Genomic DNA, 25,696 nt, shown 5'->3' on the forward strand with positions numbered 1-25,696 from the left:
TTCCAAGATGGTGAATGCTAAGGCATGTCGCAGCCAGTTGGAAATATCGAGATAATGCATTAAGATCAATACTGAGCTTTAATTCACGAAGTAAATGAAAATCCACCAGAATTATAAAGGATACCCCAGATCTCTAGGAGGAAAATATGGGCAAACAGCCCTTGTGACAGTGTCTGTCTGATAAAAGTGAGTGAAGTCCCAGCACATGAGAAGGGTAGACAGCCCACTCTGTGACTCACCCTTCCAGAAGGAAGAGCACTTTGTTTCTCTAAGCCCTGGAGATAACTTGGGGAAAGGCCTGGAAATGCTGTGAGGGAAAGACACTGAGAAAAGCTGCAGACACTTCCCCAGGCCTGGAACCAAGGACAGGACACCATTTTTAATACAGGCACATTCAAAGGCAGCCATTCTTTAGTGATCTGGCAGCATGGTCACTTAGCTATTTTATAACTGTCTTAGTCCACAGACTGGAGTGCCTGCTCTGGAGTTGGGAAGTGGTCTCTGCAACCAGAGCCATGGAAAGTGCTTCAGAAGTAGGTGCTGGAATTGTGCTTTCTCTTATTGTAGGCCTGGGGTGGGAGGAGAGCCACTCTAGCTGCATCTCATCTCCTGAGTGATGAGACTTGTAGCCAGGGCTAGCTTGGCAACCTGGAACCATTGGACATGCATCACCACTGGGTGCTCCAGGCTTCTCCCCTGAGATCATGGTGGCAGGGTCCTCTCTGCTCCATCCCCAGGCAGAAATACAGGCATTTGGAGCAACTGCTTGCCTAGGCCAGAAGCCTGAACCACACCACCCTTCATGGACATAGATCATGGTGCAGGAGGACCCTCTCCACTCCATGCCCAGGCAGATCTTCAGGGTTTCAGAGCACCCCCTTGTCTGGATCAGTAGTCAGAGCCAGCCTATCCTTCCTGTGCATAGATCATTGTACAGGGGTGGCCCTCTCTGCTCTACATGTAGGCAGATCTCCAGGCATTCAGAGTACCTGCTCCCAAAGAGGAGCAGGCTGAGTCACTCCATCCTTCCTGTGGAGAGATCCTGGTACAGCAGGGCTGTCTCCATTTTATGCCCAGGTAGATCTCCAGGCATTTGGTGCACCTGCTCACCTAGTTCGGCACCCTAAGCTGCCCTACGCTTCCTATGCAGAGATACAGGTGCAAAGAGGTTTCTTCCACTTCACACTCAGGCAGATCTCCAGGCATTCAGAGCACCCACTTACCTGGATTAGCATCCTGACCCACCCTACCATTCCTATACAGAGATCCTGGTGCAGGGGGAGCCTTCTTCACTTCATGCCCAAGCAGATCTCCAGGCATTTGGAGCACCTGCTTGTTTGGCTGGCAGCCTGAGTCACCCTACCACTTGTGTACAGAGATCTTAGTGAAGGGGGGGCCTTCTCTGTTTTGTGCCCAGGCAGACCAGACATTCGGAGAACCTTTTTGCCTGGACTGGCAGTCTGAGCCACTCCACCATTTCTGTGCAGAGATATTGGTGAAGGGTACCCTCTGTGCTCTATACCGAAGCAGATCTCCAGGAATCTGGGGCACCTGCTCACATGAAACAGAAGCCTGAGCTGCTCCACTGTTCTTGGCAGAGATCCTGGTGCAGCAGGGTTCTCTAATGGTCCATTCCCAGGCAGATCTCCAGCCATCTGGAACACCCACTCTCCTGGATTAGGAGTTTCAGCCATTCCGCATCACCATGCAGAGAACTTGAGGCAGAGGAGGTTCCGCAGCTCCAAAACTAGGCACACCTCTGGGTGTTTGGTGGCTGCTCACTGGGTTCTCCTTTGATGCTGGTGCTTGTGCATGTCATTAGAGGGGCTGTAAAGAAGCCTGCCTGATCCAGCACCACCCATTTGCCACCTGCTCCACCCCTTCCAGGGTTGAGCAGGCGGCTCAGACCAATATACACACCATAAACCAGCCCATTGCTTGAGGCAACAGAGAACTCCTCCCAGTAAACAAGGATCTACTCAACCACAGCGGCCAAAGACAGCTCTTACCCATAAGCACCATCTACTGGCTTGTAGGTTGAACTGCATAGCCCTATATAAGACCTGTCAACAGAAGTGCAGAGGGCTATAGAAGCAAAGCCAAAAGACACTACCCAGCCTTTTCTACAATTATATCCCCCAGGGAGGGGGTGAAAGGGAAAGGGAAAGAAAGAAAATAACAATAATATTATAGGGAAAGAAAGAAAAAGAAAAAGTCCCAACCTCACACAAGTAATGACAAAAATTAGAAACACCAGCATCTCCAGATGAGAAGGAACAAATGCAAGAATTCCAGCACTATGCAAAATCTGAATGCAGTTACACTATCAAAAGATCACATTAGCTCTCCAGCTATGGTCCCTAACCAAAATGGAAACCGAGAAATGACAGGTAAAGAATTAAAAGCATGGTTGCAAGGAAGCTCATCAAGGTCCATGACAAGGTTGAAAATCAACACAATGAAACTTCTTAAGTAATCCAGGGAATGTAGGAAGAGATAAACATCCTAAAAACAACAATAACAACAACAACCAGAACTTCTAGAATTGAAAAACTCATTTAAGAAATTTCAAAATACAACTGAAACCTTCATCAATAGACCAGACCAAGCAGAAGAATTTCAGTGCTTGAAGGTCAGCCTTTTTAACTAACACAGTCAGACAAAAATAAAGAAAAAGGAACTTTTAAAAATTGACAAACCCTTTTAGATATGTGAGATTAGGTAAAGTTACCAGGCCTATGAAATAATGGCATTCCTGGAGAAACAAAGACAAAGTCAACAATCTAGAAAACATATTTAATGGAATAATGCAGGAAAATTTCCTCAATCTTGCTAGAGAACTAGATATCCAGATACAAGAAATCCAGACAACATCTCTGAGATACTATACACAATAAACATAACAAAGGCATATAGTCAGCAGACTGTCAAAGGTCAATACTAAAGAAAAAAACTTAAAAGCCAGCTAGAAAAAAGGGTCAGAACATGTACAAAGAGAACCCCATCAGCTAACAGCAGACACCTTACAAGCCAAGAAAGATTGGGAGCCTGTTTTTAGCATTCTTAGAGAAAAGAAAATTCCAACCAAGGACGTCATATCCCACCAAACTAAACTTCATAAATGAGAAGAGAAATAAATTTTTTTTCCAGACAAACAAGCACTAAGGGAATTCATTACTACTAGACTAACCGTACATGGTATCTTTGAGAGATTTCTAAACATGAAAACAAAAGAATGATACCTGTTACCATGGAAATAAACTTAAGTACATAGCCCGCAGTCCCTATAAAGCAGCTACGCAATAGAAACTACGAAGCAATCAGCTAACAACTTCACAGTAGGATCAAAACCTCACATATCAATATTAATCTTGAATGTAATTTTCTTCTTTTTTTTCTTTTTTGGTAGAGATGGGATCTTGTTACATCGAACAGGATACTCTTGAACTCCTGACCTCAAGTGATACTTCTGCCTTGGCCTCCCAAAGGGCTGGGATTACGGGCAAGACCCACCACACCCAGCCTTAACCTGGAATGTAAATGGCCTAAACACCCCACTTAAAAGGCACAGAGTGGCAAGTTGAATTTTAAAAAAAGTACATCTGCTGTCTTCAAGAGACTCATTTCACACATAATGACATACATAGGATCAAAGTAAAGGGTTGAAGAAAGATCAATCATGCAAGTGGAAAACAAAGAGTGGGGGGTGGTGGTGGTCACTATCCTTATATCAGATAAGGATAAAAGAGGGCATTACATAATTATGAAGGATTCCATTCAACAAGAAGACTTGACTATCCTAAATACATATGTACCCAACATTGGATCACCCAGATTCATAAAATAAGTACTTCTAGATCTACAAAGGACTTAGATAATAGTAAGGGATTTCAACACCCTACTGACAGTATTAAATAACAGAGGGAAAAAACTAATAAAGAAATTCTGGGCTTAAACTCAACATTTGACCCACTAGGCCTAACAGACATCTACAGAATACTCCACCAATCAACCACAGGGTATATATTGTTCTCAGCTGGACAAGAAACATACTTCAAGACTGACCACATGTTTGGCCATAAAGCAAGTCTTAACGAATTCAAAAGAATCTAAATCATACCAACCACACTCCTGGACCACAGTGAAATAAAAATAAAAATAAAAGATCTCTCAAAATCATAAAATTGCATGGAAATTAAATAGCTTACTCCTAAATGACTTTTGGGTAAATAACAAAATTAGGGTAGAAATAAAAAAAAAATCAAATAAATGAAAACAGAGCCACAGCATATGAAAATTTGTGGAATGGAACAAAAGCAGCACTAAGAAGAAAGTTTATAGTGCTAGCTGCCCACCTCAAAAAGTTAGAGAGATATCAACTTAATAATCTAACATCTCACCTACAGGAACCAGAAAAACAAGAACAAAGGAACCCCAAAGCTAGAAGAAGAAAAGATATAACTAAAATCAGAGCAGAACTGAACAAAATTGAGACCCAAAAATCCATGCAACCCAAAATCCTACCAGACATACAAAGAAGAGCTGATACCAATTTTACTGAAACTGTTCCAAAACATCAAAGAGGGACTTCTAACTTATTTTAGGCACCATCACCTTGATACCAAAACCTGGCAAGACACAATGAAAAAAGAAAACTACAGACCAAATATTACTGATGAACATAGATGCAAAAATCCTCAACAAAATAATAACAAACCAAACCCAGCAGGTCATCAAAAAATTAATTCACCAAAATCAAGTGAGCTTTATTCATGGGACACGAGGTTGATTTAACATATGTGAATCAATAAATATGATTCATCACAGAAACAGAATTAAAAACAAAAAACATGTAATCATCTCAATAGAAGCAGAAAAGGTTTTGGATAAAATCCAACATTGCATTATGATAATAATCCTCAAAAAAACTAGAGGCATCAAAGGAACATACCTCAAAATAATAAGAGCCATCTATGACAAACCCACAGCCAACATCCTATTTAACAGGTAAAGCTGGAAGCATTCCCCTTCAAAACTGGAAGAAGACAAGGATGCCCACTCTTACCACTCCAACATAGTATTGGAAGTGCTAGCCAGAGCAAACAGGTAAAAGAAAGAAATAAAAGGCATCCAAATAGAAAAAAGGAAGTCAAACTATTTCTCTTTGTACAGACATTGTATATATACTCTCTAAGTATAGACAATAGAATTCTATACTTAGAAAACCCTAAAGACTCTGCCAAAAGATTTCTGGAACAGATAAATGACTTCAGTGATGTTTCAGGATAAAAATTCCACGTACAAAAATCAGTAGCATTTCTATACACCAATAACATTCAAGCTGAGAGCCATATAGGAATGCAATCCCATCCATAATTGCTGCAAAACATTAAAATACCCAGGAACACATCTAATACCAAAAAGGTGAAAGCTCTCCACAAGAGAACTACAAAGCACGGCTGAAAGAAATTACAGATAACATTTAAAAATGGAAAAATATTCCATGCTCATCGATTAGAAAATCAATATCATCAAAATAGCCATTCTGCCCAAAACAGTCTAAAGATTCAGTGGTATTCCTATCAAGATACCAATATCATTTTTCATAGATTCAGAAAAAAAAAATTTTAAATTCATATGGAACCAAAAAGAGCCTGAAGAGCCAATGAAATCTTAAGCAAAAAGAATAAAGCTGGAGGCATTATACTCCCCAACTTCATACTATTAGGCTATAGTAACCAAAACAGCATGGTACTGGCACAAAAATAGACACATAGAATAGTAGAACAGAATAGAGAACCCAGAAATAAAGCCACACACCTACAGCCATCTAATATTCAACAAAGTTTAAATATCTTAAATAGAAAATAAATTATTCTACTAAAAAGGCAAAAATAGGCAATGAGGAAAGGACTCCCTGTTCATTAAGAGGTGCTGGCATAGCTGGCTAGCCATACGCAGCAGAATAAAACTGGACCCCTATCTTTCACCATCTACAAAAATTAACCTAAGATGGATTGAACATTTAAATGTAAGACCTCAAACTATAAGAATCTTAGAATACTGTAATCCCAGCACTTTGGGAGACCAAGGTGGGCAGATCAGATCACCTCAGGTCAGAAGTTTGAGACCAGCCTGCATGGTAAAACCCCATCTCTACTAAACATGGCAAAACCCCGTCTCTACTAAAAGAATACAAAAACTTGGCCAGATGTGGTGGCAGATGCCTGGAATCCCAGCTACTCAGGAAGCTGAGGCAAGAGAATTGCTTGAACTTGGGAGGTGGAGGTTGCAGGGAGCTGAGATCACACCACTGCACTCCAACCTGGGCAGCAACAGCAGAACACTGTCTCAAAAAAAAAAAAAAAAAAAAAAAAGGAATCCTAGTAGAAAATCTGGGTAACACCATTCTGGATGTCGGCCGTGGGGAGGTCCTCAAGAACAATTGCAATGAAAACAAAATTGACAAATGGGACCTAATTAAATGAAAGAGATTCTTCATAGTAAAATAAATTTCAATACAGTAAACAGATAACTTACAAAATAGAAATATTTGTAAACTACACATCTGACAAAGGTCTAGTATTCACAATCTCTAAGGAACTTAAACAATTGAACAAGTGAAAAGCAAGTAACCCTATTAAAAATGGGGAAAAGAAAGATATGAACAGAAATTTCTTGAAAGAAGACATACAGGCAACCAACAAACATAAAAAATACTCGACATCACTAATCATCAGTAAATGTAAATCAAAACCACAATAAGATACCATGTTTACCAGTCAGAATGGTTATTTCTAAAAACTCAAAAAAACAACAGATGCTGGGAAGGCTGTGGATAAAAGCGAATGCTTATATACTATTGGTGAGACTATAAATTAGTTCAGCCACTGTAAAAAGCAGTTTGGAGAGTTTCTCAAAGAACTTAGAACCACCAAATTGCAAAGACTCACAGAAATAGCATTTAATTAATACCTCCCTTAACTCTCCTCCACCTTATTCAGAGAAGCATCTTCTTTTAGAGATTCAAGCAGAACTACTAAGTGAGACATGTTAAGGAAGTTTGAAGAAAAAGAACCATAAAATTCAAGAGGGGGGAGTTGATAAATACAGTGAGTTCTAAGTTTCTCTTCAAAGAATCATTATGTCAGTATGTTCAGTTTCCTTGTACTTTGTTCTCCATTTTAAAATTTAACTTCCTCATCTCCTTGCCCCTAGTTTCAGTAAACAACTTTCCCACCAGCTGTAATCAGTAGTTCACATCTGTTCCCTTGGTCACCTGCTCCGTCCTGAGTCACCCGGTCACCTGCTCTGACTTGAGTTACCTTTAGTCACCTGTTCCATAACCGTCTTTCCCGCTGAAACTGTTCAACCCACCACTCTAGTTCTAACCCCTGCTCTCTTTAAAATAGCCTATTGGAATTATCTTAGACTGTGTGGTTCAATCCTAGCCAATCGGGGGAAGACACAGCAGTAGGGGCTACTGGTGTCAGGGATAAGAACCCCTTCCCCTCCCTTGTTCAGTCATGCTCTCACCATTGCTCCATTTGTGAGATGCACCCTTCTATAGAACTAAATTGCCTTTGTGAAAAGATTTTTTTTTTTAAAGACAAAAGGTAAATTCTGACCCAGATGTGGAGAAACAGAGCCCTTACGCATTGTTGATAGAAATGGAAATTAGTACAGCTATTATGGAAAACAGTAGAATGGCTCTTCAAAAAATTAAAAATAGAACTACCATATTATCTAGCAATTCCACTACTAGGTATAAATCCAAAGGAAACAAAATCAGCATATTAAGACATATCTGCACTCACATGTTTACTGCAGTATTACTCATAAGAGATAAGATATGTAATCAACCTAAGTGTCCATCAGTGAATGAATAGATAAATAAAATGTGGTATATACACACAACAGAATATTATTCAGCCATGCAAAGAAGGAAATACTATCCTTCGCAACAAAATGTATAAAACTGAAGGGCACTATATTAAGTGAAATGAACTAAGCATGGAAAAACAAATATTGCATGATCTCACTTATATGTGGAATCTAAAACAGTTGATCTGACAGAAGTAAAGAGTAGAATGGTGGTTACTAGGGGCTGAGATGGTTGCAGGGGGAGGTTGGGAAGAATGTTGGTTAAAAAAAATTAAAAATTTCAGTTAGGTGGAATAAGTTCAAGGAATTTATTGTACAACATGGTGACTATAGTTCATAATATATTGTATCATTGAAAAATGCCAAGAGAGTGAATGTTAAGTGTTCCATCAGAAAAGTGTTAACTATGAAAGATAATGCTTATGTTTATTAGCTAGATTTAGTCATTCTACAAAGTATATATATTTTAAAACATACATACAATTTAATCTGTCAATTTAAAAATAAAATAATAAAACAAAAAATCTTCATTCTTACAGTTCTGAAATTTCTTCTTTTTTTTTTAATGGTGAAAAGATATACATATATTTAGAATTAGCCAGCTGGACTCAGTTTAGATGATCCCAATTTTGTTGGCAACATCCAAAGCATTGTAATCAGGAGCCAGTCGAACATATGCCTTCTTCTCTCCATCAGGCTGAATCAGGGTGTTGACCTTGGCCACATCAATGTCATAGAGCTTCTTCACAGCCCGTTTGATCTGGTGCTTGTTGGCTTTAACATCCACAATGAACACAAGTGTGTTGTTGTCTTCTATCTTCTTCATGGCAGACTCAGTGGTCAGTGGAAACTTGATGATAGCATAGTGGTCCAGTTTGTTTCTCCTGGGGGTGCTCTCCCGAGGATATTTGGGCTGCCTCCGGAGTCGCAGTGTCTTGGGCCGCCGGAAGGTGGGTGACGTGCGGATCTTCTTTTTTTTGTGGCTGTGGACACCTTTCAACACTGCCTTCTTGGCCTTTAAAGCCTTCGCTTTGCCTTCGGCTTTAGGAGGGGCAGGAGCTTCCTTCTTCGCTTTCGGCACCATCTTGTGAAAAGGGTCCCTGAAATTTCATTAGATTATGTCTTGCTGTGCATTTTCTTCTGTCTACCTTAATACTTATTAAGGTATTCTCAGCCTGAAGATCTGTGTTTCTCCAAAGTGCAAGAAAATTTTTCTTCTGTTATTACTGGTATTTTTTAGTATTATTACTTCTTCCCATACACTGTTCCCTGATCCTGAAATTCTGATTAGATGATGGTCTTCCTAATGTGGCCTCCTCTTATCTTTTTCTTTGGTCATTATTCATATAATGAATAATGTCTTTTGTTTTACCTTTCTGGGAGAGTTCCTTAATCTTAAATTCAGATCACCAGCTTGGTTGTCAGAGTTATCTGTCATTCATACTATTCAGTCCTATTCAATGAATTTTTCCTTAATCATATTTATAATTTCTAGGAATTCATTTTCTTTTGACTCATTCACCTACAGCTTGTTTCATTTTGTAGTTGAAATGTCTTTTTCTAATCACTGTATGGATTCTAATTACAGCTTCTTAAAAATTCTTCCTCCACCTATATTCTCTCATTATCTCTACTTAGTTTTAGAAATGTGCACATACAAAGGCCCCCAGCCCACCTTGCCTGTAGTCTTTGTTAAGCTGTGCGTCTCTCTGGACTCTCATGGGATAAAGTGTACCAGGAGCTGGTACCTTGGACTGTGGTTTCCCCTGTATTCTTCTGCCAATCAAATCTCATCTTCTTGCTGTTTTCCAGAAATTCTTCTAAAGTTCTTTTTCACTGATTTCAGTATTTCATATTTTCCAGTACCTATATAAATTTATTATGTCAAAAATATTTTCTGTCATCTCAATAGGAAAATGGAAGGGAGAAGAGGTGAATGCAATTGCTCATTTTGTGATTTTCAATGGAAGGCTCCTCAAGCCTCTGAAATGGAACCATCATTTTATTCATACATATCTGCTCCCGGGTTTGCTATAAATTAATTGCAATATGAGGGAAGTTACTTCACATCTTTTTTTCAGTTTTCTTCATTTTTAAAGCAAAGAAGGTTAATAGCGATTTCCTAAATTGCTTCCTAGAGTTAATATTTAAGGATTCTAACATTTTCTTTAGTATCCTAAGATTCTGCCACTATTTAAAAATCAGAGTGTTTGGCACAAAGTCCAAATACATCTCTAACACGGAGATGCGAAACCTATGTGGATTATCTAACTAGAACCCTTTTGACTCCCCATTAATTTTTCTCACACAAAAATTTTGTGGGAATAAGAAAAACATTAGCAAAGTGATGGCCTCTGCAGTTCTTTTTTGTTGCAGTTCCTTCTGTTGCCCAGACTAGAGTGCAGTGGTGCAGTCTTGGCTCACTGGCAACCTCTGCCTCCCAGGCTGAAGCGATTCTCCTGCCTCAGCTTCCCGAGTAGCTGGGATACCTCCCGGCTAATTTTTGTATTTTTAATAGAGACGGGATTTCGCTATGTTGGCCAGGATGGTCTCGAACTCTTGACCTCAAACGATCCACCCATCTTGGCCTCCCAAAATACTGGGATAACAAGTGTGAGCCATCGTGCCCAGACAGCCTTTGCAGTTCTTTAGTCACCAAATATTTATTGATAATTTCTATTTTAAGCAGACAAGAGTGCTGCTGTCTTCTATTCTGGTGGGAGAGTCAACGAAGAAGCAGAGTTTCATTACCTAATTCACAGAGAGAACTAAAATAGGGTAATGTGCAAGCAACTAAACTGATGGTGACTTTAGATTTAGTGGTCATGGGAGCCCTCTCTGAGAAGGTGACATGTAGGCTGAGAACAGAATAACAAGAGACAGTGGACAATAAAAAGATCAGGAAAGGAGAGAATGCTTGGAAAACAGAACAGGAGTGCAGATGCCCTGAAGCAGGGACAAACTCAGAGTGCTAGAGAAACATGAAGTTCAGCATGGCTGGAAGATGGTGTATGAGAAGGGGAGAGGTAGAAAATGAGGCCAGAGAGTGAGGCAGGGCCACAGCAGGGGGCTCAGATTTTGTTCTGAGAGCACTGGGAAGACAATGACTGGTTTATAACTGGTGGCTGACGTAGTCTGATTCACAATCTGTACCTGCCATGTGGAGAACACCCTGTCAGGGACAAGACTGGAAGCAGGATGACCACTAAGAAGCAATGAGCCACCTTTAATTATTAGGTAGTTGCTACCAGCTGAATATTTGCCATCACTCCCCTCTCCCAATTTTTAGGTGGAAACCTTAACCCCAATGTGGCGACATTAAGAGGTGCGGCCTTTGAAAATGGAGGTTATGAAAGGTCATAAAAATGGAGACCACATGAATGGGCTTAGTGAGAGCTGGCTTTCTCCCTCTGCCCTTAAGCTTGGACTTCCAGCCTCCAGGGCTGTGAAAAATAAATTTCACTTGTTTGTAAGCCACCCAGTCTATGGTATTTTGTTGTAGCTGCCCAAACCGACAAGACAGTATTATTAAAAACAAATATCAGTTTTTGCATAACTTATCTTTTGTAGCATTTGTTATAATATTAGCAGACATTTATATGTTCATTTAATCTAATAAGCCTCCTGTTTTTTACTTTTTTATTTTTGTTTTTTTATTTCCATAGATTTTGGGGGAGCAAGTGGTATTTGATTACATGAATAAGTTCTTTAGTGGTAATTTCTGAGATTTTGGTGTACCCATCACCCAAGCAATATACACTGTACCCAATTTGTAGTCTTTTACCCCTCACCTCCCTCCCACCCTCACCATCCCACCAGATCCCAAAGTTTATTGTATCATTCTTATGCCTTTGCATCCTCATAGCTTAGCTCTCACTTACGAGTGAGAATATAAATGTTTGGTTTTCCATTCCCGAGTTACTTTACTTAGAATAACGGTCTCCAGTTTCATCCAGGTCACGCGAATGCCGTTATTTTGTTCCTTCCTGGTTTTTACTTTTTTGTACAAGGTTTACTGTAACTCTGGACTCCAAGTACAATTCAATATGAATGCTGCTGTCCAAAGTTTTCTTGTGGCTGAGTTTTCCCTTATAATTCTTTGAGACAATGCTACTACAGAAAAACATGTACCCAATACAAGAATCCCTGAGAATCCAAACAAAGGCTGGTCTATGCCACAGCAGATGAATGTGTTTACTAACAAAGGAAGTCAGCCTGCTCCATGGCAGCACATCTGAAGATGACTTCCCTGCTGGACTCAGACCCTGCTCAGAGTATTTTAGTTCCCTTTACCTTTGTCCATATCTCAATTTGGTTTAAAGAAGATATATCTAAAAAATGGTCCATTTGGGTTCTGAAATTTTACTTTAATACCAAATACCACCTTTCAGCATAGGGTCATTTCCTTTTCCTTCTTTAGCCAGGTGTTTCATCACTCAGCTCTTATTCCTCAGTTGGCCGTTCACAACTTTGTTTTCTAAATCAGGATTTTTTTAACTTCAAAAAATATTGATTCATGATAAACTCTTAGTGAAAGTAATGCTAGTGTAATAATTTAAAGCATCAGATTACCCATCTGGAAGTAATGAGAGTCATACTTCTAGGCATATGGGAAGAGGGGGAAAATTGCTCCCCATGGGCATAAATAATTGACAAACGCTCTAAGAATGGAAGGCAGAAATTACATACATAAGTGTGCATATGTACTTACATATACATGACACTTTTTTTTTTTAAGAATCAGAGATTTATCACAATGTATTTTATATGACAAAGCATAATTAAATACCGTTTTTAAGAAACATGATTTTCAGGCTTCTGGAAGTGATTCTGAAAATTTGCATGGTGCAAAAACATTAAAGCGCATCAATTACAAAACTGAGAAAATTCTATATGGTGTCTTACAGCCTCAAAGCTCAGGTTGAAAAGAAAATTTCTGTTATATTCTTATACCTTCTGTGCCATTCAAAATTTGTTGCTAAGTTTCCAACATTATGGATCAATTTATCCTTAGGATGTGCAAATAACTGGTTATACAACTCAAAGTAGCTTGAGAAACTATTTCAACAAGCAGGTTACACCAGCTACTTGTTCTCTCCCCAAATCCAACACTAGAGAAGCCACAGAAAGAAAAACGAGGCTGACAGATCTCAGAAACTCATATATAACTGAGAAACTATTCAAGAGGGAGTGGTTGGGTCTCAGTGTGGACAGCAAACAGCACCCCTGCATGGGAAAAGTAGGCAGCTACAGACAAAGGACAGATGGCATGGGGCTTCTTAGTTTTCTTTTCTCTGTATTGCCTTGAAGTATGTTACTAGAGACAGAAAAACAGCAATACCAGTTTCTCAGAGTAGCACTAGAGTATTCTGTCCTCCTTCATGGTGGAGAGAAGTTCCCAGAGAGGCAAGGGCACTTGGTGTCATGTTGAGTGATGGGGTGAGGAAGTTAAGTTGTGAGGTGGTGGGCAGGAGGAAAAAGCAAGCTCAGACTGTAACCCCAGAGCTTTCCATTTGGAAGAACATTCTGATTACCACTCTCTAGGCTTATGATAAAAGTGATGGAAAAGAGGGTGAGGATGTGAAGAAACAACTATACAACCTTCATCCTGCTTACCATCCACTGGCTTTAGGCTTGGCTATGGCACAGGCTTTGGCTAATGGAATGTGAGGGAACAAGATGTTCATTTACCCCACTTGAGCAGAAGCTTAAAAGTGACTGTGTGGCTTGGCTAGGGCCTTTTTGTGCCATCCTTGTATCAGGATACCATGTCCTAGACAGGGGCTGCTCCTTTAGCCTGGGTTCCAAAATGAAAACACACATGGAGCTAAGCCAACCTGAGCTGAGCCCAGCAGACTTTGGCAGAACCAAACCCTGATGTATTATACCAAAGAAAAACTATTTCTCACTGTAGCCCTGAGGTCTGGGATTTATTCGTTACAAACTAGAAAAAGCTGAAGAATTCACTGATTTAATAGGTGAAAAAACATTACCATCTCTTTTATCCATATAAATTGAAGATAATTCTTTATTTTTCCAAGAAATATTATCTGGCTTTATTAATCCCTAAATCTACCTTTGATTATATCAGCACAATGCTATATAGTGATATTATATTTATATATACACATATACATACATACATGATACATACACACATATATATCAGAAAGATTCTAGCACTCTACATACTGTAGTCTGTAAACTCTATAAAAAATACTCAAATTATATGTTGATCTGGCCCCAAATATTTTTATATGCATGTAGTTTTTTATATATGTAAACTATGTAGTTTTAAAAAATTTGTTTTTTTAGGGCACTCATTTTATTTGTGGCTTCCCTGGAGATTTAGACAGATTAAGCAGGTGATTTTGTTGAAGTTAGAGCAACTATTCAGCTAAGTTTCCAACAGTCACCTAAGTCTTAAACTTCTCTATTGTCAAAGGCAATTTAATACGTGCATTTACCTGCCTGGCAGCAGACAAGGTCAAGTACCTTTATGCTGAGGAAGTAAGTCAAATGACTGTGCTTTTAAAAGATGCAGGCTCATTGCTAAATGGCAGGAACACCCTTGACTAAATGAATGACTTGGCCCACAGCAGAATTACCTTGGTGTCTTCAGATTGCTTACTGCGCAAGTCACTCATCATCCTCAGAGCTAAGACACTGCTTAAAAGGTCAGTATCATAATCTAATAAGTGAAGAAGTACTTTTATATTCTCAGGTCTTTGTTGTAAGAAGATAGCAGCTTTTAATTACTTTACTTTTTTATTTTTTAAAGGAGAAAGTCTGTTGCTGAATTGATTGTCCTTGTAGAGACACTACATGGAAAATGCTATTTACTATAGCTGCATGAATGAATCCCAAGGGCAGGGCTGGCAGGAGGGGGAACAAATTCATTTGTTGTCAGCAACATACTACTAAATTTCCACCAAAGTGTGAAGTTTACTGTGACTTCCAGGTCCCAAATACTGGCTGAAGAAGCTGGAAGCTACTGTAACCTAGTTGTTGATGGATCTAACCCGGACAGGAGTAATGCTTCTAAGATAGAGGAGTGTCTTACAAAGCAGAGATTTGGGCCAATAGGATAGGAAATGATTTTTCAGGATTTCCTATTTTTGGTCCCTAAACACTAAATTTAAGGAACATTAGTAAGAGTTTCCTAACTGCTCTCATGGGAAAAAAAAAAAAACAAGAATCACAAGATCAATAAAATATTTTAAATGTAGTCACTCATTCTGAAATAATGTGATTGATATGGCACCATGAAGTAGCCACTACATACTCCTGAGTTTGGTTTTGATTGCCTTATGCTATTCATCATTGTAGAGTCTCATTTTTATTTTATTTTTTTGTCCACTTGTCTCTTAAGAGAAGAACTATGAGGAACATAACATTTCGTTTTCCTGTGAATAAATGCTGATTAATGAATGGCAATCAGACTCTTTTCCTGTACTTCTCACAAACATCTCCTTCTCTTTCAAAATTTGGCTCAAATATCCCTCATCTTGGTATGCATCAGAAACTTCCCCCAGATAATTACTGGCCTCTCCTTTGTGTTCCTTGTTCACACCTTTGTTATTATACTTAGTATTTTATACCATGGTTATTTCTGGATGTCTTTCTCCCACTATAGAGTGATGATGTGTTTGAGACTACCACCCTATCTTGTTCATCACTGAATTCCCAATTCTGAGAATAGTCCATTATAAAGAAAATGCAGAATACATGTTTACAGAATTGAATTTAAATCTGGAGAGAAGTTTCAGTGGCCCATGAAAGGATATGAGCTCTCAAATCTTTCATCAAATGATAAGTAAGAAGTGAGTAATCATACCTATAGATAATGCAACAGGGATAGTAAAAGTATTGAGTGATAGAATCCTCCCAAATCTTTCAGGAAAAATAGGGTTAGCCTAAAAATATGAAATTTAATGGAGACAAAATGTAAGGCTTAGTACTTCCACTCAAAGTGCCAACCATAATAATATGAAATAGAAAAATATATAGCTTATTCCTAGCACATTAATAAATAAAAACTTATGGGTACTAGATAATGCAAGCTTAACACAAGTCAACAGTGTGATGTGGCTGACAAACAGGTGATGAGTGCAGGTTGAATTAGTAGAAACTGTGTGTCCATAGAGAGGGAAGTCATAATCTTGCTGTAAACCACACTATCCAACTCACATACTTCTCAAAAAGATTTACTGTTTAGGGGCATAACATTTAGAAAAGGGGGTTGGAGGAGGTAGATGGGCTAAAAGAGGGGATAAGTGGACTTAAAAGCACTCTGTGGTGATAAAACAGCAATGGTAATGTAGTGTCTGGAAAGGTGAAGACCAAAGGTCGATATAATAGTGATCTTTTTATTTTATGGCCCTGCATGATACAATAGGATTAGTGGATAAGTAACATCAATATGAGATAAATTTCTTATCTCAGAACTCTCCAAGGATGGAAAGTCAGTTTGGAAGGCAGTGAGTTCTCTGTACTGAGAATATTCATAAGATTTTTTTAAAATACTGGTTCCTTCCAACCCTGAAATTCTTTGACTCAGAGCTTTTTGTTTAGTTAGGTTAAAAATAACTGATGGTTCCTTGATTTTTACAAATAGGTAACATCATTATCAACATATCTTTTCTAATATTATGTTCCATTGGAAGAAATAAATAGTCATAGCGGCCTACTATTTTTCAAAGATTACATTAGCTAACTTTTAAAATAAGGTGATATGGTTTGGCTGTGTCCCCACCCAAATCTCATTTTGAATTCCCATATGTTGTGGGAGGGACCTAGTGTGAGGTAACTGAATCATGGGGGCAAGTCTTTCCCATGCTGTTCTCATGCTAGTGAATAAGTCTCATGAGATATAAAGGTTTTAAAAAGAGGAGTTCCCCTGCACAGGCTCTCTCTCTTTGCCTGTGGCCATCCATGTAAGACATGACTTGCTCTTCCTTGCCTTCCACCATGATCGTGAGGCTTTCGCAGACATGTGGAACTGTAATGGGTATGTTTTTATCAGCAGCATGAAAACAGACTAATAGAGTAAATTGGTAACAGGAGTGGGGTGTTGCTGAAAAGATACCCAAAAATATGGAGGTGACTTTAGAACTAGGTAACAGATACAGGTTGGAATAGTTTGAAGGGCTCAGAAGAAGACAGGGAAAATGTGGGAAAGTTTGGAACTTCCATGAGACTTGTTGAATAGCTTTGACCAAAAGCCTGATACCGATATAAACAAAAGGTCCAGGCTGAGGTGGTCTTTTTTTTTTTTTTTTTTTTGAGACGGAGTTTCACTCTTGTTACCCAGGCTGGAGTGCAATGGTGCAATCTCGGCTCACCGCAACCTCCGCCTCCTGGGTTCAGGCAATTCTCCTGCCTCAGCCTCCTAAGTAGCTGGGACTATAGGCATGCGCCACCATGCCCAGCTAATTTTTTGTATTTTTAGTAGAGACGGGGTTTCACCATGTTGACCAGGATGGTCTCGATCTCTTGACCTTGTGATCCACCCGCCTCGGCCTCCCAAAGTGCTGGGATTACAGGCTTGAGCCACTGCGCCCGGCTGGTTGAGGTGGTCTTAGATGGGGATGAGGAACTTGTTGGGAACTGGAACAATGGTGGCTCTTGTTATGTTTTAGCAAAGAGACTGGTGGCATTTTTGCCCCTGCCCTAGAGATGTATGGAACTTTGAACTTGAGAGAGATGTTTTAGGGTATCTGGCAGAAGAAATTCCTAAGCAGCAAAGCATTCAAAATGTGACTTTGGTGCTATTAAAAGCGTTCAGTTTGATAAGGGAAGCAGAGCATAAAAGTTTGGAAAATTTGAAGCCTGACAATTTGAAAGAAAAAGAAAACCGTTTGCTAAGAAGAAATTCAAGCCAGCTGCAGAAATTTGCATAAGTAATGAGGAACCAAAGGTTAATACCCAAGATAATAGGGAAAATATCTAAAGGGCATGTCAGAAATCTTCATGACAGCCCCTCCTATCACAGGTCCAGAGGCCTAGGAGAAAATGGCTTCATGGGCTAGGCCAAGGGTCCCCATGCAGTGTGCAGCTTAAAAACTTGGTGCTCTGTGCTAAAAGGGTCCCCATGCAGTATGCAGCCATGGCTAAAAGAGGCCAAGGTAGAGCTCAGGCTGTGTTTTCAAAACCACAAGCATTGGCAGCTTCCCTGTGGTGTTGAGCCTGCAAGTGCATAGAAGTCAAGAACTGAGGTTTGGGAACCTCTGCCTAAATTTTAGAAGATGTATGGAAATGCCTGGATGCCACCACAGAAGTTTCCTTCAGGGAAAGGACACTTGTGGAGAACCTCTGCTAGGGCAGTTCAGAAGGGAAATGTGGGGTTGGAGCACCCACACAGAGTTCCTACTGGGGTACTGCCTAGTGGAGGTGTGAGAAGAGAGCCACCATCCTCCAGACCCCAGAATGGTAGATCCACTGACAGCTTGCACCATTTGCTTGGAAAAGCCATAGACACTCAATGCCAGCCTGTGAAAGCAGCTAGGTGAGAGGCTGTATCCTGCAAAGCCACAGATGCAGAGCTGCCCAAGACCATGGGAACCCGCCTCTTGCATCAGTGTAACCTGGATGTGAAATTATGAAGTCAAAGGAGATCATTTTGAAGCTTTAAGTTTTTACTGTCCTGCAGGATTTCAGACTTGTGTGAGGCCTGTATCCCCTCTGTTTTGGCCAATTTCTCCCACTTGGAATGGCTGAATTTACCCAATGCTTATACCGCCACTGTATCCAGGAAGTAACTGACTTGCTTTTGATTTGACAAGCTCATAGGTGAAAGGAACTTGCCATGTCTCAGAAAAGACTTTGGACTGTGAACTTTTGAGTTAATGCTAAAATGAGTTAAGACTCTGGGGGACTATTGGAAAGGCATAATTGGTTTTAAAATGTGAGAATATGAGATTTGGGAGGGGTTGGGGTGGAATGATATTGCTTGGCTGTGTCTCCACCCATATCTCATCTTTAATTCCCGTGTGTTGTGAGAGGGACATGGTGGGAGGTAATTGAATCATGGGGACTTTCCCATGCTGTTCTAGTGAATAAGACTTTCCCATGCTGTGCTAGTGAATAAGTCTCATGAGATTTGATGGTTTTAAAAAGAGGAGTTCCCCTGCACAAGCTCTCTCTCTGCCTGCTGCCATCCATGTAAGATGTGACTTTCTCTTCCTTGCCTTCCACCATGATTGTGAGGCTTCCCCAGCCACATGGAACTACAAGTTGAAGTAAACCTTTGTCTTTTGTAAATTGCCCAGTCGGAAATGTCTTTATCAGCAGCTTAAAAATGGACTAAAAAAAAAAAAAAAAAAAAAAAGAATCAGGCTAAAATTGTGCCTGGAAAAAGGCCTCTAGTTTGCTGTAAGCACTAGACTTAAATTTGCTACAAGGTTACACTTCTAAAACATTTCTGAACTTTTAGTTGTAATTGGCAGTCTGCACTTTACCTATACAACTGGAGTTCCTGAGTCATATTTTGATTCCTTTTAGTCTAGCCATCATTTTCTGGAGTAGATTTAAACATTGAGAAAGAGGAAATCCATTTTAATCTGTTCCAGCTGGAAGCTTGTTGCCATCTATTTCAACAAAGTAGATGTTGCCAGAAATATAATTTTGGTGGTCGAAACTGCTGCGTTTTTCTGTATCATCATGGTTAATATGCAAGTGTCTTTTATCATTTGAGTTCAGGGTATACTGCTTGAGTGATGGGTGCACCAACATCTCACAAATCACCACTAAAGTTTTTACTCATGTAATCAAATACTACCTGTTCCCCAATAACCTATGGAAATAAAAAAATTTAAAATAGGCAGGGCACAGTGGCTCACGCCTGTAATTTCAGCACTTTGGGAGGCTGAGGTGGGCGGATCATGAGGTCGGCGGATCATGAGGTCAGAGGATCATGAGGTCAGTAGATTGAGACCATCCTGGCTAACATGGTAAAACCCTGTCTCCACTAAAAAACAAAATACAAAAAATTAGCGGGGCATGGTGGCACACACCTGTAGTCCCAGCTACTCAGGAGGCTGAGGCAGAAGAATTGCTTGAATCTGGGAGGCGAAGGTTCCAGTGAGCCGAGATCACACTGCTGCACTCCAGCCTGAGCGACAGAGCAAGACTCTGTTTACAAAAATTAAAAAATAAAATAAAATAAAAATAAAAGTTGAAAAAGAAAAGAATGTGTCGTGCAAATTTATGAGTCAAACTAGAACACCTTTACTAGGAAATGAAATCATTTATCTTTTTCATAGGAGTAAAAGAAACAAACAAAAAAACATTTTCATATAATATTGAGTAACATATTTTTCTGCACTTACATTTTTATGAAAAAAACAAATGGTATAAATAAATAATAAAGACATATCTAACGGGTTGATGTTAAGAATTTAGTGTGGAGGATGGGCAAGGAGCAATATTTAGATTGTTGCTCCTGGCCAGAGATTTAACTTTCAAGCAGTGGAAATGACAATGGATAAAAAGGAGAAGTTTGAGGCAAGTTCTAGCATTGGCTCTTACATATGACAATAATAAGTCACTTTCTTCCCTCATAAGAAAAGGAAACTAAAATTTCAAGGAGGAGAAACAGAATTTCAGAGAGATCAAATGGAAAGCGAAGGTCTAGAATTTGAACCTAGGTCTCATTTACTCCAAAATTCGTGCCATCAAATCTTATTTATATCTCTCAAAATCAAATATATGAACACGATTCTTCTTCCATCTTACCACACAGCATCTCTACGGAAGAAAAAGAAAAGAATCAGCTTTCCTGCCAACAAATTATATTTGAGACCAGAAATCAGCAAACTCTTCCTGCCAAGGGCCAAACAGTAAACATTTTTAAGCTTTGTTGGCCATATAGTCTCAATTGCACCTACTTAACTCTACCCTTGTAGCACAAAACAAGCCAAAGAAAATATGTGAGAAAATGAATATGGCTGCATTCTGATAAAATTTTATTTTAAAAAACAGGGGGTGACATGACAGCATTAAAAAGAATAAAATAATCAGGAATAAATTTATTTTAAAAGTGCAAGACTTATACAATGACAACTACAAAATGTTGTTGAAATAAATAGGGCCTAAATAAATGAAAAGATACTGTATGTTCATGAATTGGAAACCAATAGTGTTAAGATGGCAGTACTCCTCAAACTAGATTCAGTGCAGTTCCTATCAAGGTACAAGCTTACTGCCTTTAAGACACTGACAAGCTAATTATAAAATTAATATGGAAATAAAAAGCATCCAGAATAGTCAAAACAATATTGAGAAAGAAGAACAAAATTGGAGGGCTTGCACTTCTAGATTTCACTTACAACAAAGTTACCATAGTCAAGATAATATAAAACTAGCATAAGTCTAGACAATAAATCAATATAACAAAATTAATTATCTAGAAACAGACCCTTACATTTGTGGTCAATTTAGTTTTGACCAGGGTGACAAGATAATATACTGGGAAAAGAACAGTCTTTTTAACAAACAGTACTGAGACAACTGGATATCTATATGCAGAAGTTGGGCTTCAATCTCATACCATACACAAAAATTAACTCAAAATGAATCAAAGACCTAAATGTAAGAACTAAAACTCTAAAATTCTTCGATGAAAACAAAGAAATGAATCTTGGTTAACCTGGATTAGGTAGTACTGCTTTCTTTGATGTGATACCAAAAGATAAGCAGCAAAAATATATAAAAATAGATAAATGTAACTTCATAAAAATTAAAAACTTTTATTTATCAAAGGACACCACCAAGAAAGTGAAAACACAACCCACAGAACAAGAAAAAATATTTGCAAATCATGTATCTGATAAGGAACATGTACCTAGAACATACAAAGAACTCTATAGTTCAACAGTAAAAAGAAATTCCACCCAATTTAAAAATGGACAAATTTGAATAAACATTTCTGCAAAGAAGATAGACCAATGGCTGATAAACACATAAAAAGATGCTCAACACCATCAGTCATCATTAAAATGCAAATCAAAACCACCAGGATAGCTAAAATTAAAAAGTGTGAGAATGTAGAGAAATTGAAATTCTCACCTATTGCTACTGAGGTTGTAAAATGATGCAGCCACTTTGGAAAACATTTTGGTAGCTTCTCAAAATGTTAAATGTAGAGTTACCTTATGACCCAGCAAGTTCATTCTTAGCTACATACCCAAGATAATTGAGAGCATGTGTCCTCACAAAAACCTGTACATGAATGATCATAGCAGCATTATTCCTAATAGTTAGCAATGGAAACAACTCAAATGTCCATCAAATGATGAGTGGATAAATGTGGTATATTCATACAATGGAATATTATTTTGCCATAAAAAGAAATAAAGTACTGATATATGCTACAACATGAATGAACCCTGAAAATATTATATTATGCTAAGTGAAAGAAGCCAGACACAAAAGGCCACACATTGTATGATTCCATTAACAGGAAATGTAAACTGTATCTATAATCGGCAAATCTACAGAAATAGAAAGTAGATTCATGGTTGCCAGGGACTGAGGGAAAGGGAAGGGAGAATGAACATTAATAAGCATGGGGTTCCTTTTTGGGGTGATGAAATTTTTTGAAGCTAGGTAGTAGTGATGGTTGGACAACTCTGTGAAGGTACTGAATTATACACTTTAAAAGAGTGAATTTTATGGTATGTGAATTATATCTCAGTAAAGCTGTTACAAAAACAAATCAACAAATACAAAATGGCTCTAATTTGCTGACTCCTGTTTCAGATTCTTTCATAATTGTCTGTGCCTTACTTACTCTAACTGTAAAATTAATGAATTGGAGTAAATGTTCTCTAAGATTGCTTTTGTGTAAAACAAAATTCTCCTTTTTTTAAAAAAAAATTATATTCAGAATTGAGATCTGGAGGCTCCTGTAAATCCTGTCACCAACTATATCGTTTTTTAAGTTTTGCTAAAATTGATAAGAAAGTTAACATATTTTAGAAAATACTTAACAATTGAGATTATAGTAATAAAAATGCTTTTTGATAAAGCACTGATTAATCAATAATTAAATCAGGGCCTTTATCTTCCCAGAATGCTGCCCTACACTGGAAAGTCTATGCAAGCAGGACTCCCTATGAGTGCACTGTACAATATGGCAAGGTTGCTTCCTCTTCAAAACTTACTTAAGATCTACATCTGCTCTAAATAACAGAAGAGAAATGTTTTCCTGAGCTACTCATCTTACAATTGCTTATAAGGCTACAACCTTGTTCCACTACCATCTCCCACTCGGGTTCCTGAAGTGCCTCTGATGGGTCTCCTTACTTCTCCCTGGTCCCTCCTGTCTAGTCACTATATGGCAACCAGAGTGAGCGCTCACATCAGAGTAGCTCACTCCTCTGCTTTTACCTTGTGGGGGTCCCATTCCACTCCAGTGAGAATCATGAGGCCTGTGGTCTGCCTCCCCTTGCTTTGCTGACCTCTTTTCCGGTGATTCTCCCTTCCAGCCACCCTGGCCTCCTTGAGGTTCTGTGAACATATTAGAAAACTCCTGCTTTAGGGCCTTTTGCTGCAGATGTTCCTTCCTCCTAGGCTGCTCTTCCACCCCATAGCTGCTGGTGTAAGTTCTTTGCCTTCCTCAAATCTTTGCTCCACTCTCACCTTCTTCAATGAGTTCTCTCTCCCTTGACCACCCCATATAATATTGTGACCTGCCCTTCCCTCCATCACATTCTCAATCCATGTCTTTCTACTTTTTCTTTTCCTTCCCAGAGTCTTATCACTTTCTAGCATACTATATAATTTGTATATACATTATATGATATTGTTTGGATATTTGTTACCTCCAAATCTCATGTTGAAATGCAATTCCCAATGTTGGAGGTGGAGCCTAGGGTGGGAGGTGATTGGATCATGGGCAGATCCCTCATAGATGGTTTAGCACCATCCCCTTAGTGATCAATGAGTTCTCACTGAGTTCACGTGAGATCTGGTTGTTTAAAAGATTGTGGCACCTCCCACCTCACTCTCTTGCTCCCACTCTTGCCATTTGATGTGACTGCTGTCCTTCATCTTCTAATTGGAAGCTTCCTGAGGCCTCACCAGAATGCGATGCCAGCACCATGCTTCCTGTGAAGCCTACAGAACTATGAATCAATAAAATGTCTTTTGTTTATAAATTACCCATCTTCAGGTACTTCTTTGCAGCAATGCAAAAATGGACTAACACATTTTGTTCTTGTCTTTCTCCCCCTACAAGAATATAAGTTCCATGAGAACAAAAATCTTTGTTTTGTTCACTGATGTATCTCAAGTGCTTCAAACAGTGCCTGATGTATAAGATGTATCAATGAATATTTTTTATATAAATATACCAGCTACCTATGTATCTATATGGAATGATGTAACTAAAATTTTGATTGTTAGCTAACACTCACATATGACCATTATTTTAAATGGCATGCTGCTCAGTCAAATATTATACAGTGAACAGGAGTGTTCCAGGTTGAGGCAATGTGATTCCACAGTTTGAAGCTCCTAGAAAAATAAAGGTGATTATATTGTATTATTCGTCCTTCTGCAGGGAAGGATAATAATATTGCAGGAAATCACAGATTCAGACAGCATGGAGCTCTTGAAATTATCAAGTCCAGTGTTTTCTCTTCCTGTTTTAAATTTAAACCTATTTTTGGAGTCACAGATCCCACTGAGAGTCTGATGAAAGTTACGGATCTTGGCCTAGCAAAATGCTCCTGCAAATATTTGCATGATTTCAGGCCCTCCAGGGACTCACAGTCTCTACATAAGAATCTTAATTCTAGTCCCTTCAAGAACATCCCTCCCACCCCCTATGAACAGTCAAATCTCTGCTAGGTTCAAAAATTGACTAGGAAGATTATGCAACATTGCTCAGAAATCCCATTCAATATTGAACAATGTTCCCCCTTGGCAAACTTCTCCTTATGTCTTTGTGAGGATGGAGTGAAAGAGCAGTAGATACAATATGGTCTGCCATCAGGGAAAGGGGAAACAGAAATGCTCAGAGCTCTGAAAACCTGCTGGCACCAAAAATGGCGAGCTTTTGAAGCTTCAAAGACCCAGAGTCACTAGAACCTACACACCAGTCCACATTTCCATTGACAGGGTGCCCCTACATCAGAGTGAAGTGATGGCTGGGTTCTCATTTTCTGAATTCAGCATTGTGCTGTGCAGATAGAAGTAAAAGAAAATTGGGGAAACTATCAAATTGCCAGTCACTGAGAGAGCGCAGAGGAGAGAAGTGTATAAAAATGGCAGTGAAAGCATCTGGGGAGAGCCAGTGCTGGTCCTGGAATTTGACTTGCTGCTGCTGCTGCTGATTCCCAGACACTGTGATCAGGAGGGAAACCCCCTCTCCCACAGACCATAGACATATCATTTTGATGCCAACTGAGCACACTGGGTTGGGGAAAGGGAGAAGAGGGTAATCAGAGAGCTGGATCATCATTATAAACACTCAGCAAAAAGCAGCTTTTACAGTTTTTAGTTAGTTCAACAAATATTTTCCTGGCTCAGAAAGTGTTGCTCAGCTGGATAATTTTATATACAGTAAGGGAAATATGATGGACTTAAATCTTTCCTTTGTACCCCCGAAGCACCTTATCAATAGCACTTCTGAGAGTAGAGGTGGAATAAGACATTCAACAACTTCCCCCTATTCCCAAACTCAACTTTACTTTTGCTTCCATGGAGGCTGCCATGGGCTCCCAGGAACAAGGACAGGAGAGTCTATGCATGCTTAGGAGTTCATACAGTTGCCTGACCCTCTTCCCCTACCCCAACTTTGCAACTA

General features: G+C 39.1%; 2 protein-coding genes across 5 annotated transcripts in view; both read right to left on the reverse strand.

Moving 5' to 3' along the window:
- The window catches only part of RTN1 (reticulon 1), a 470,076-nt gene that overhangs the window by 88,006 nt on the left and 356,374 nt on the right, over nt 1–25,696 (reverse strand). The window lies entirely within an intron of this gene.
- On the reverse strand, nt 8,498–10,291 carry LOC108308192 (60S ribosomal protein L23a-like). Its single transcript, XM_037740426.1, has one exon. It carries the CDS (start codon nt 8,966–8,968, stop codon nt 8,498–8,500), a length of 471 nt encoding a protein of 156 aa, XP_037596354.1. The 5' UTR covers nt 8,969–10,291.

The sequence above is a fragment of the Cebus imitator genome, unplaced genomic scaffold, assembly GCF_001604975.1.
Source record: "Cebus imitator isolate Cc_AM_T3 unplaced genomic scaffold, Cebus_imitator-1.0 Scaffold83, whole genome shotgun sequence".
Taxonomy (NCBI): Eukaryota; Metazoa; Chordata; class Mammalia; order Primates; family Cebidae; genus Cebus; species Cebus imitator.

What these genes read in the sequence shown, in the direction of transcription:
- LOC108308192 (XM_037740426.1), bottom strand. Translation starts at nt 8,968, where the DNA reads ATGGTGCCGAAAGCGAAGAAGGAAGCTCCTGCCCCTCCTAAAGCCGAA.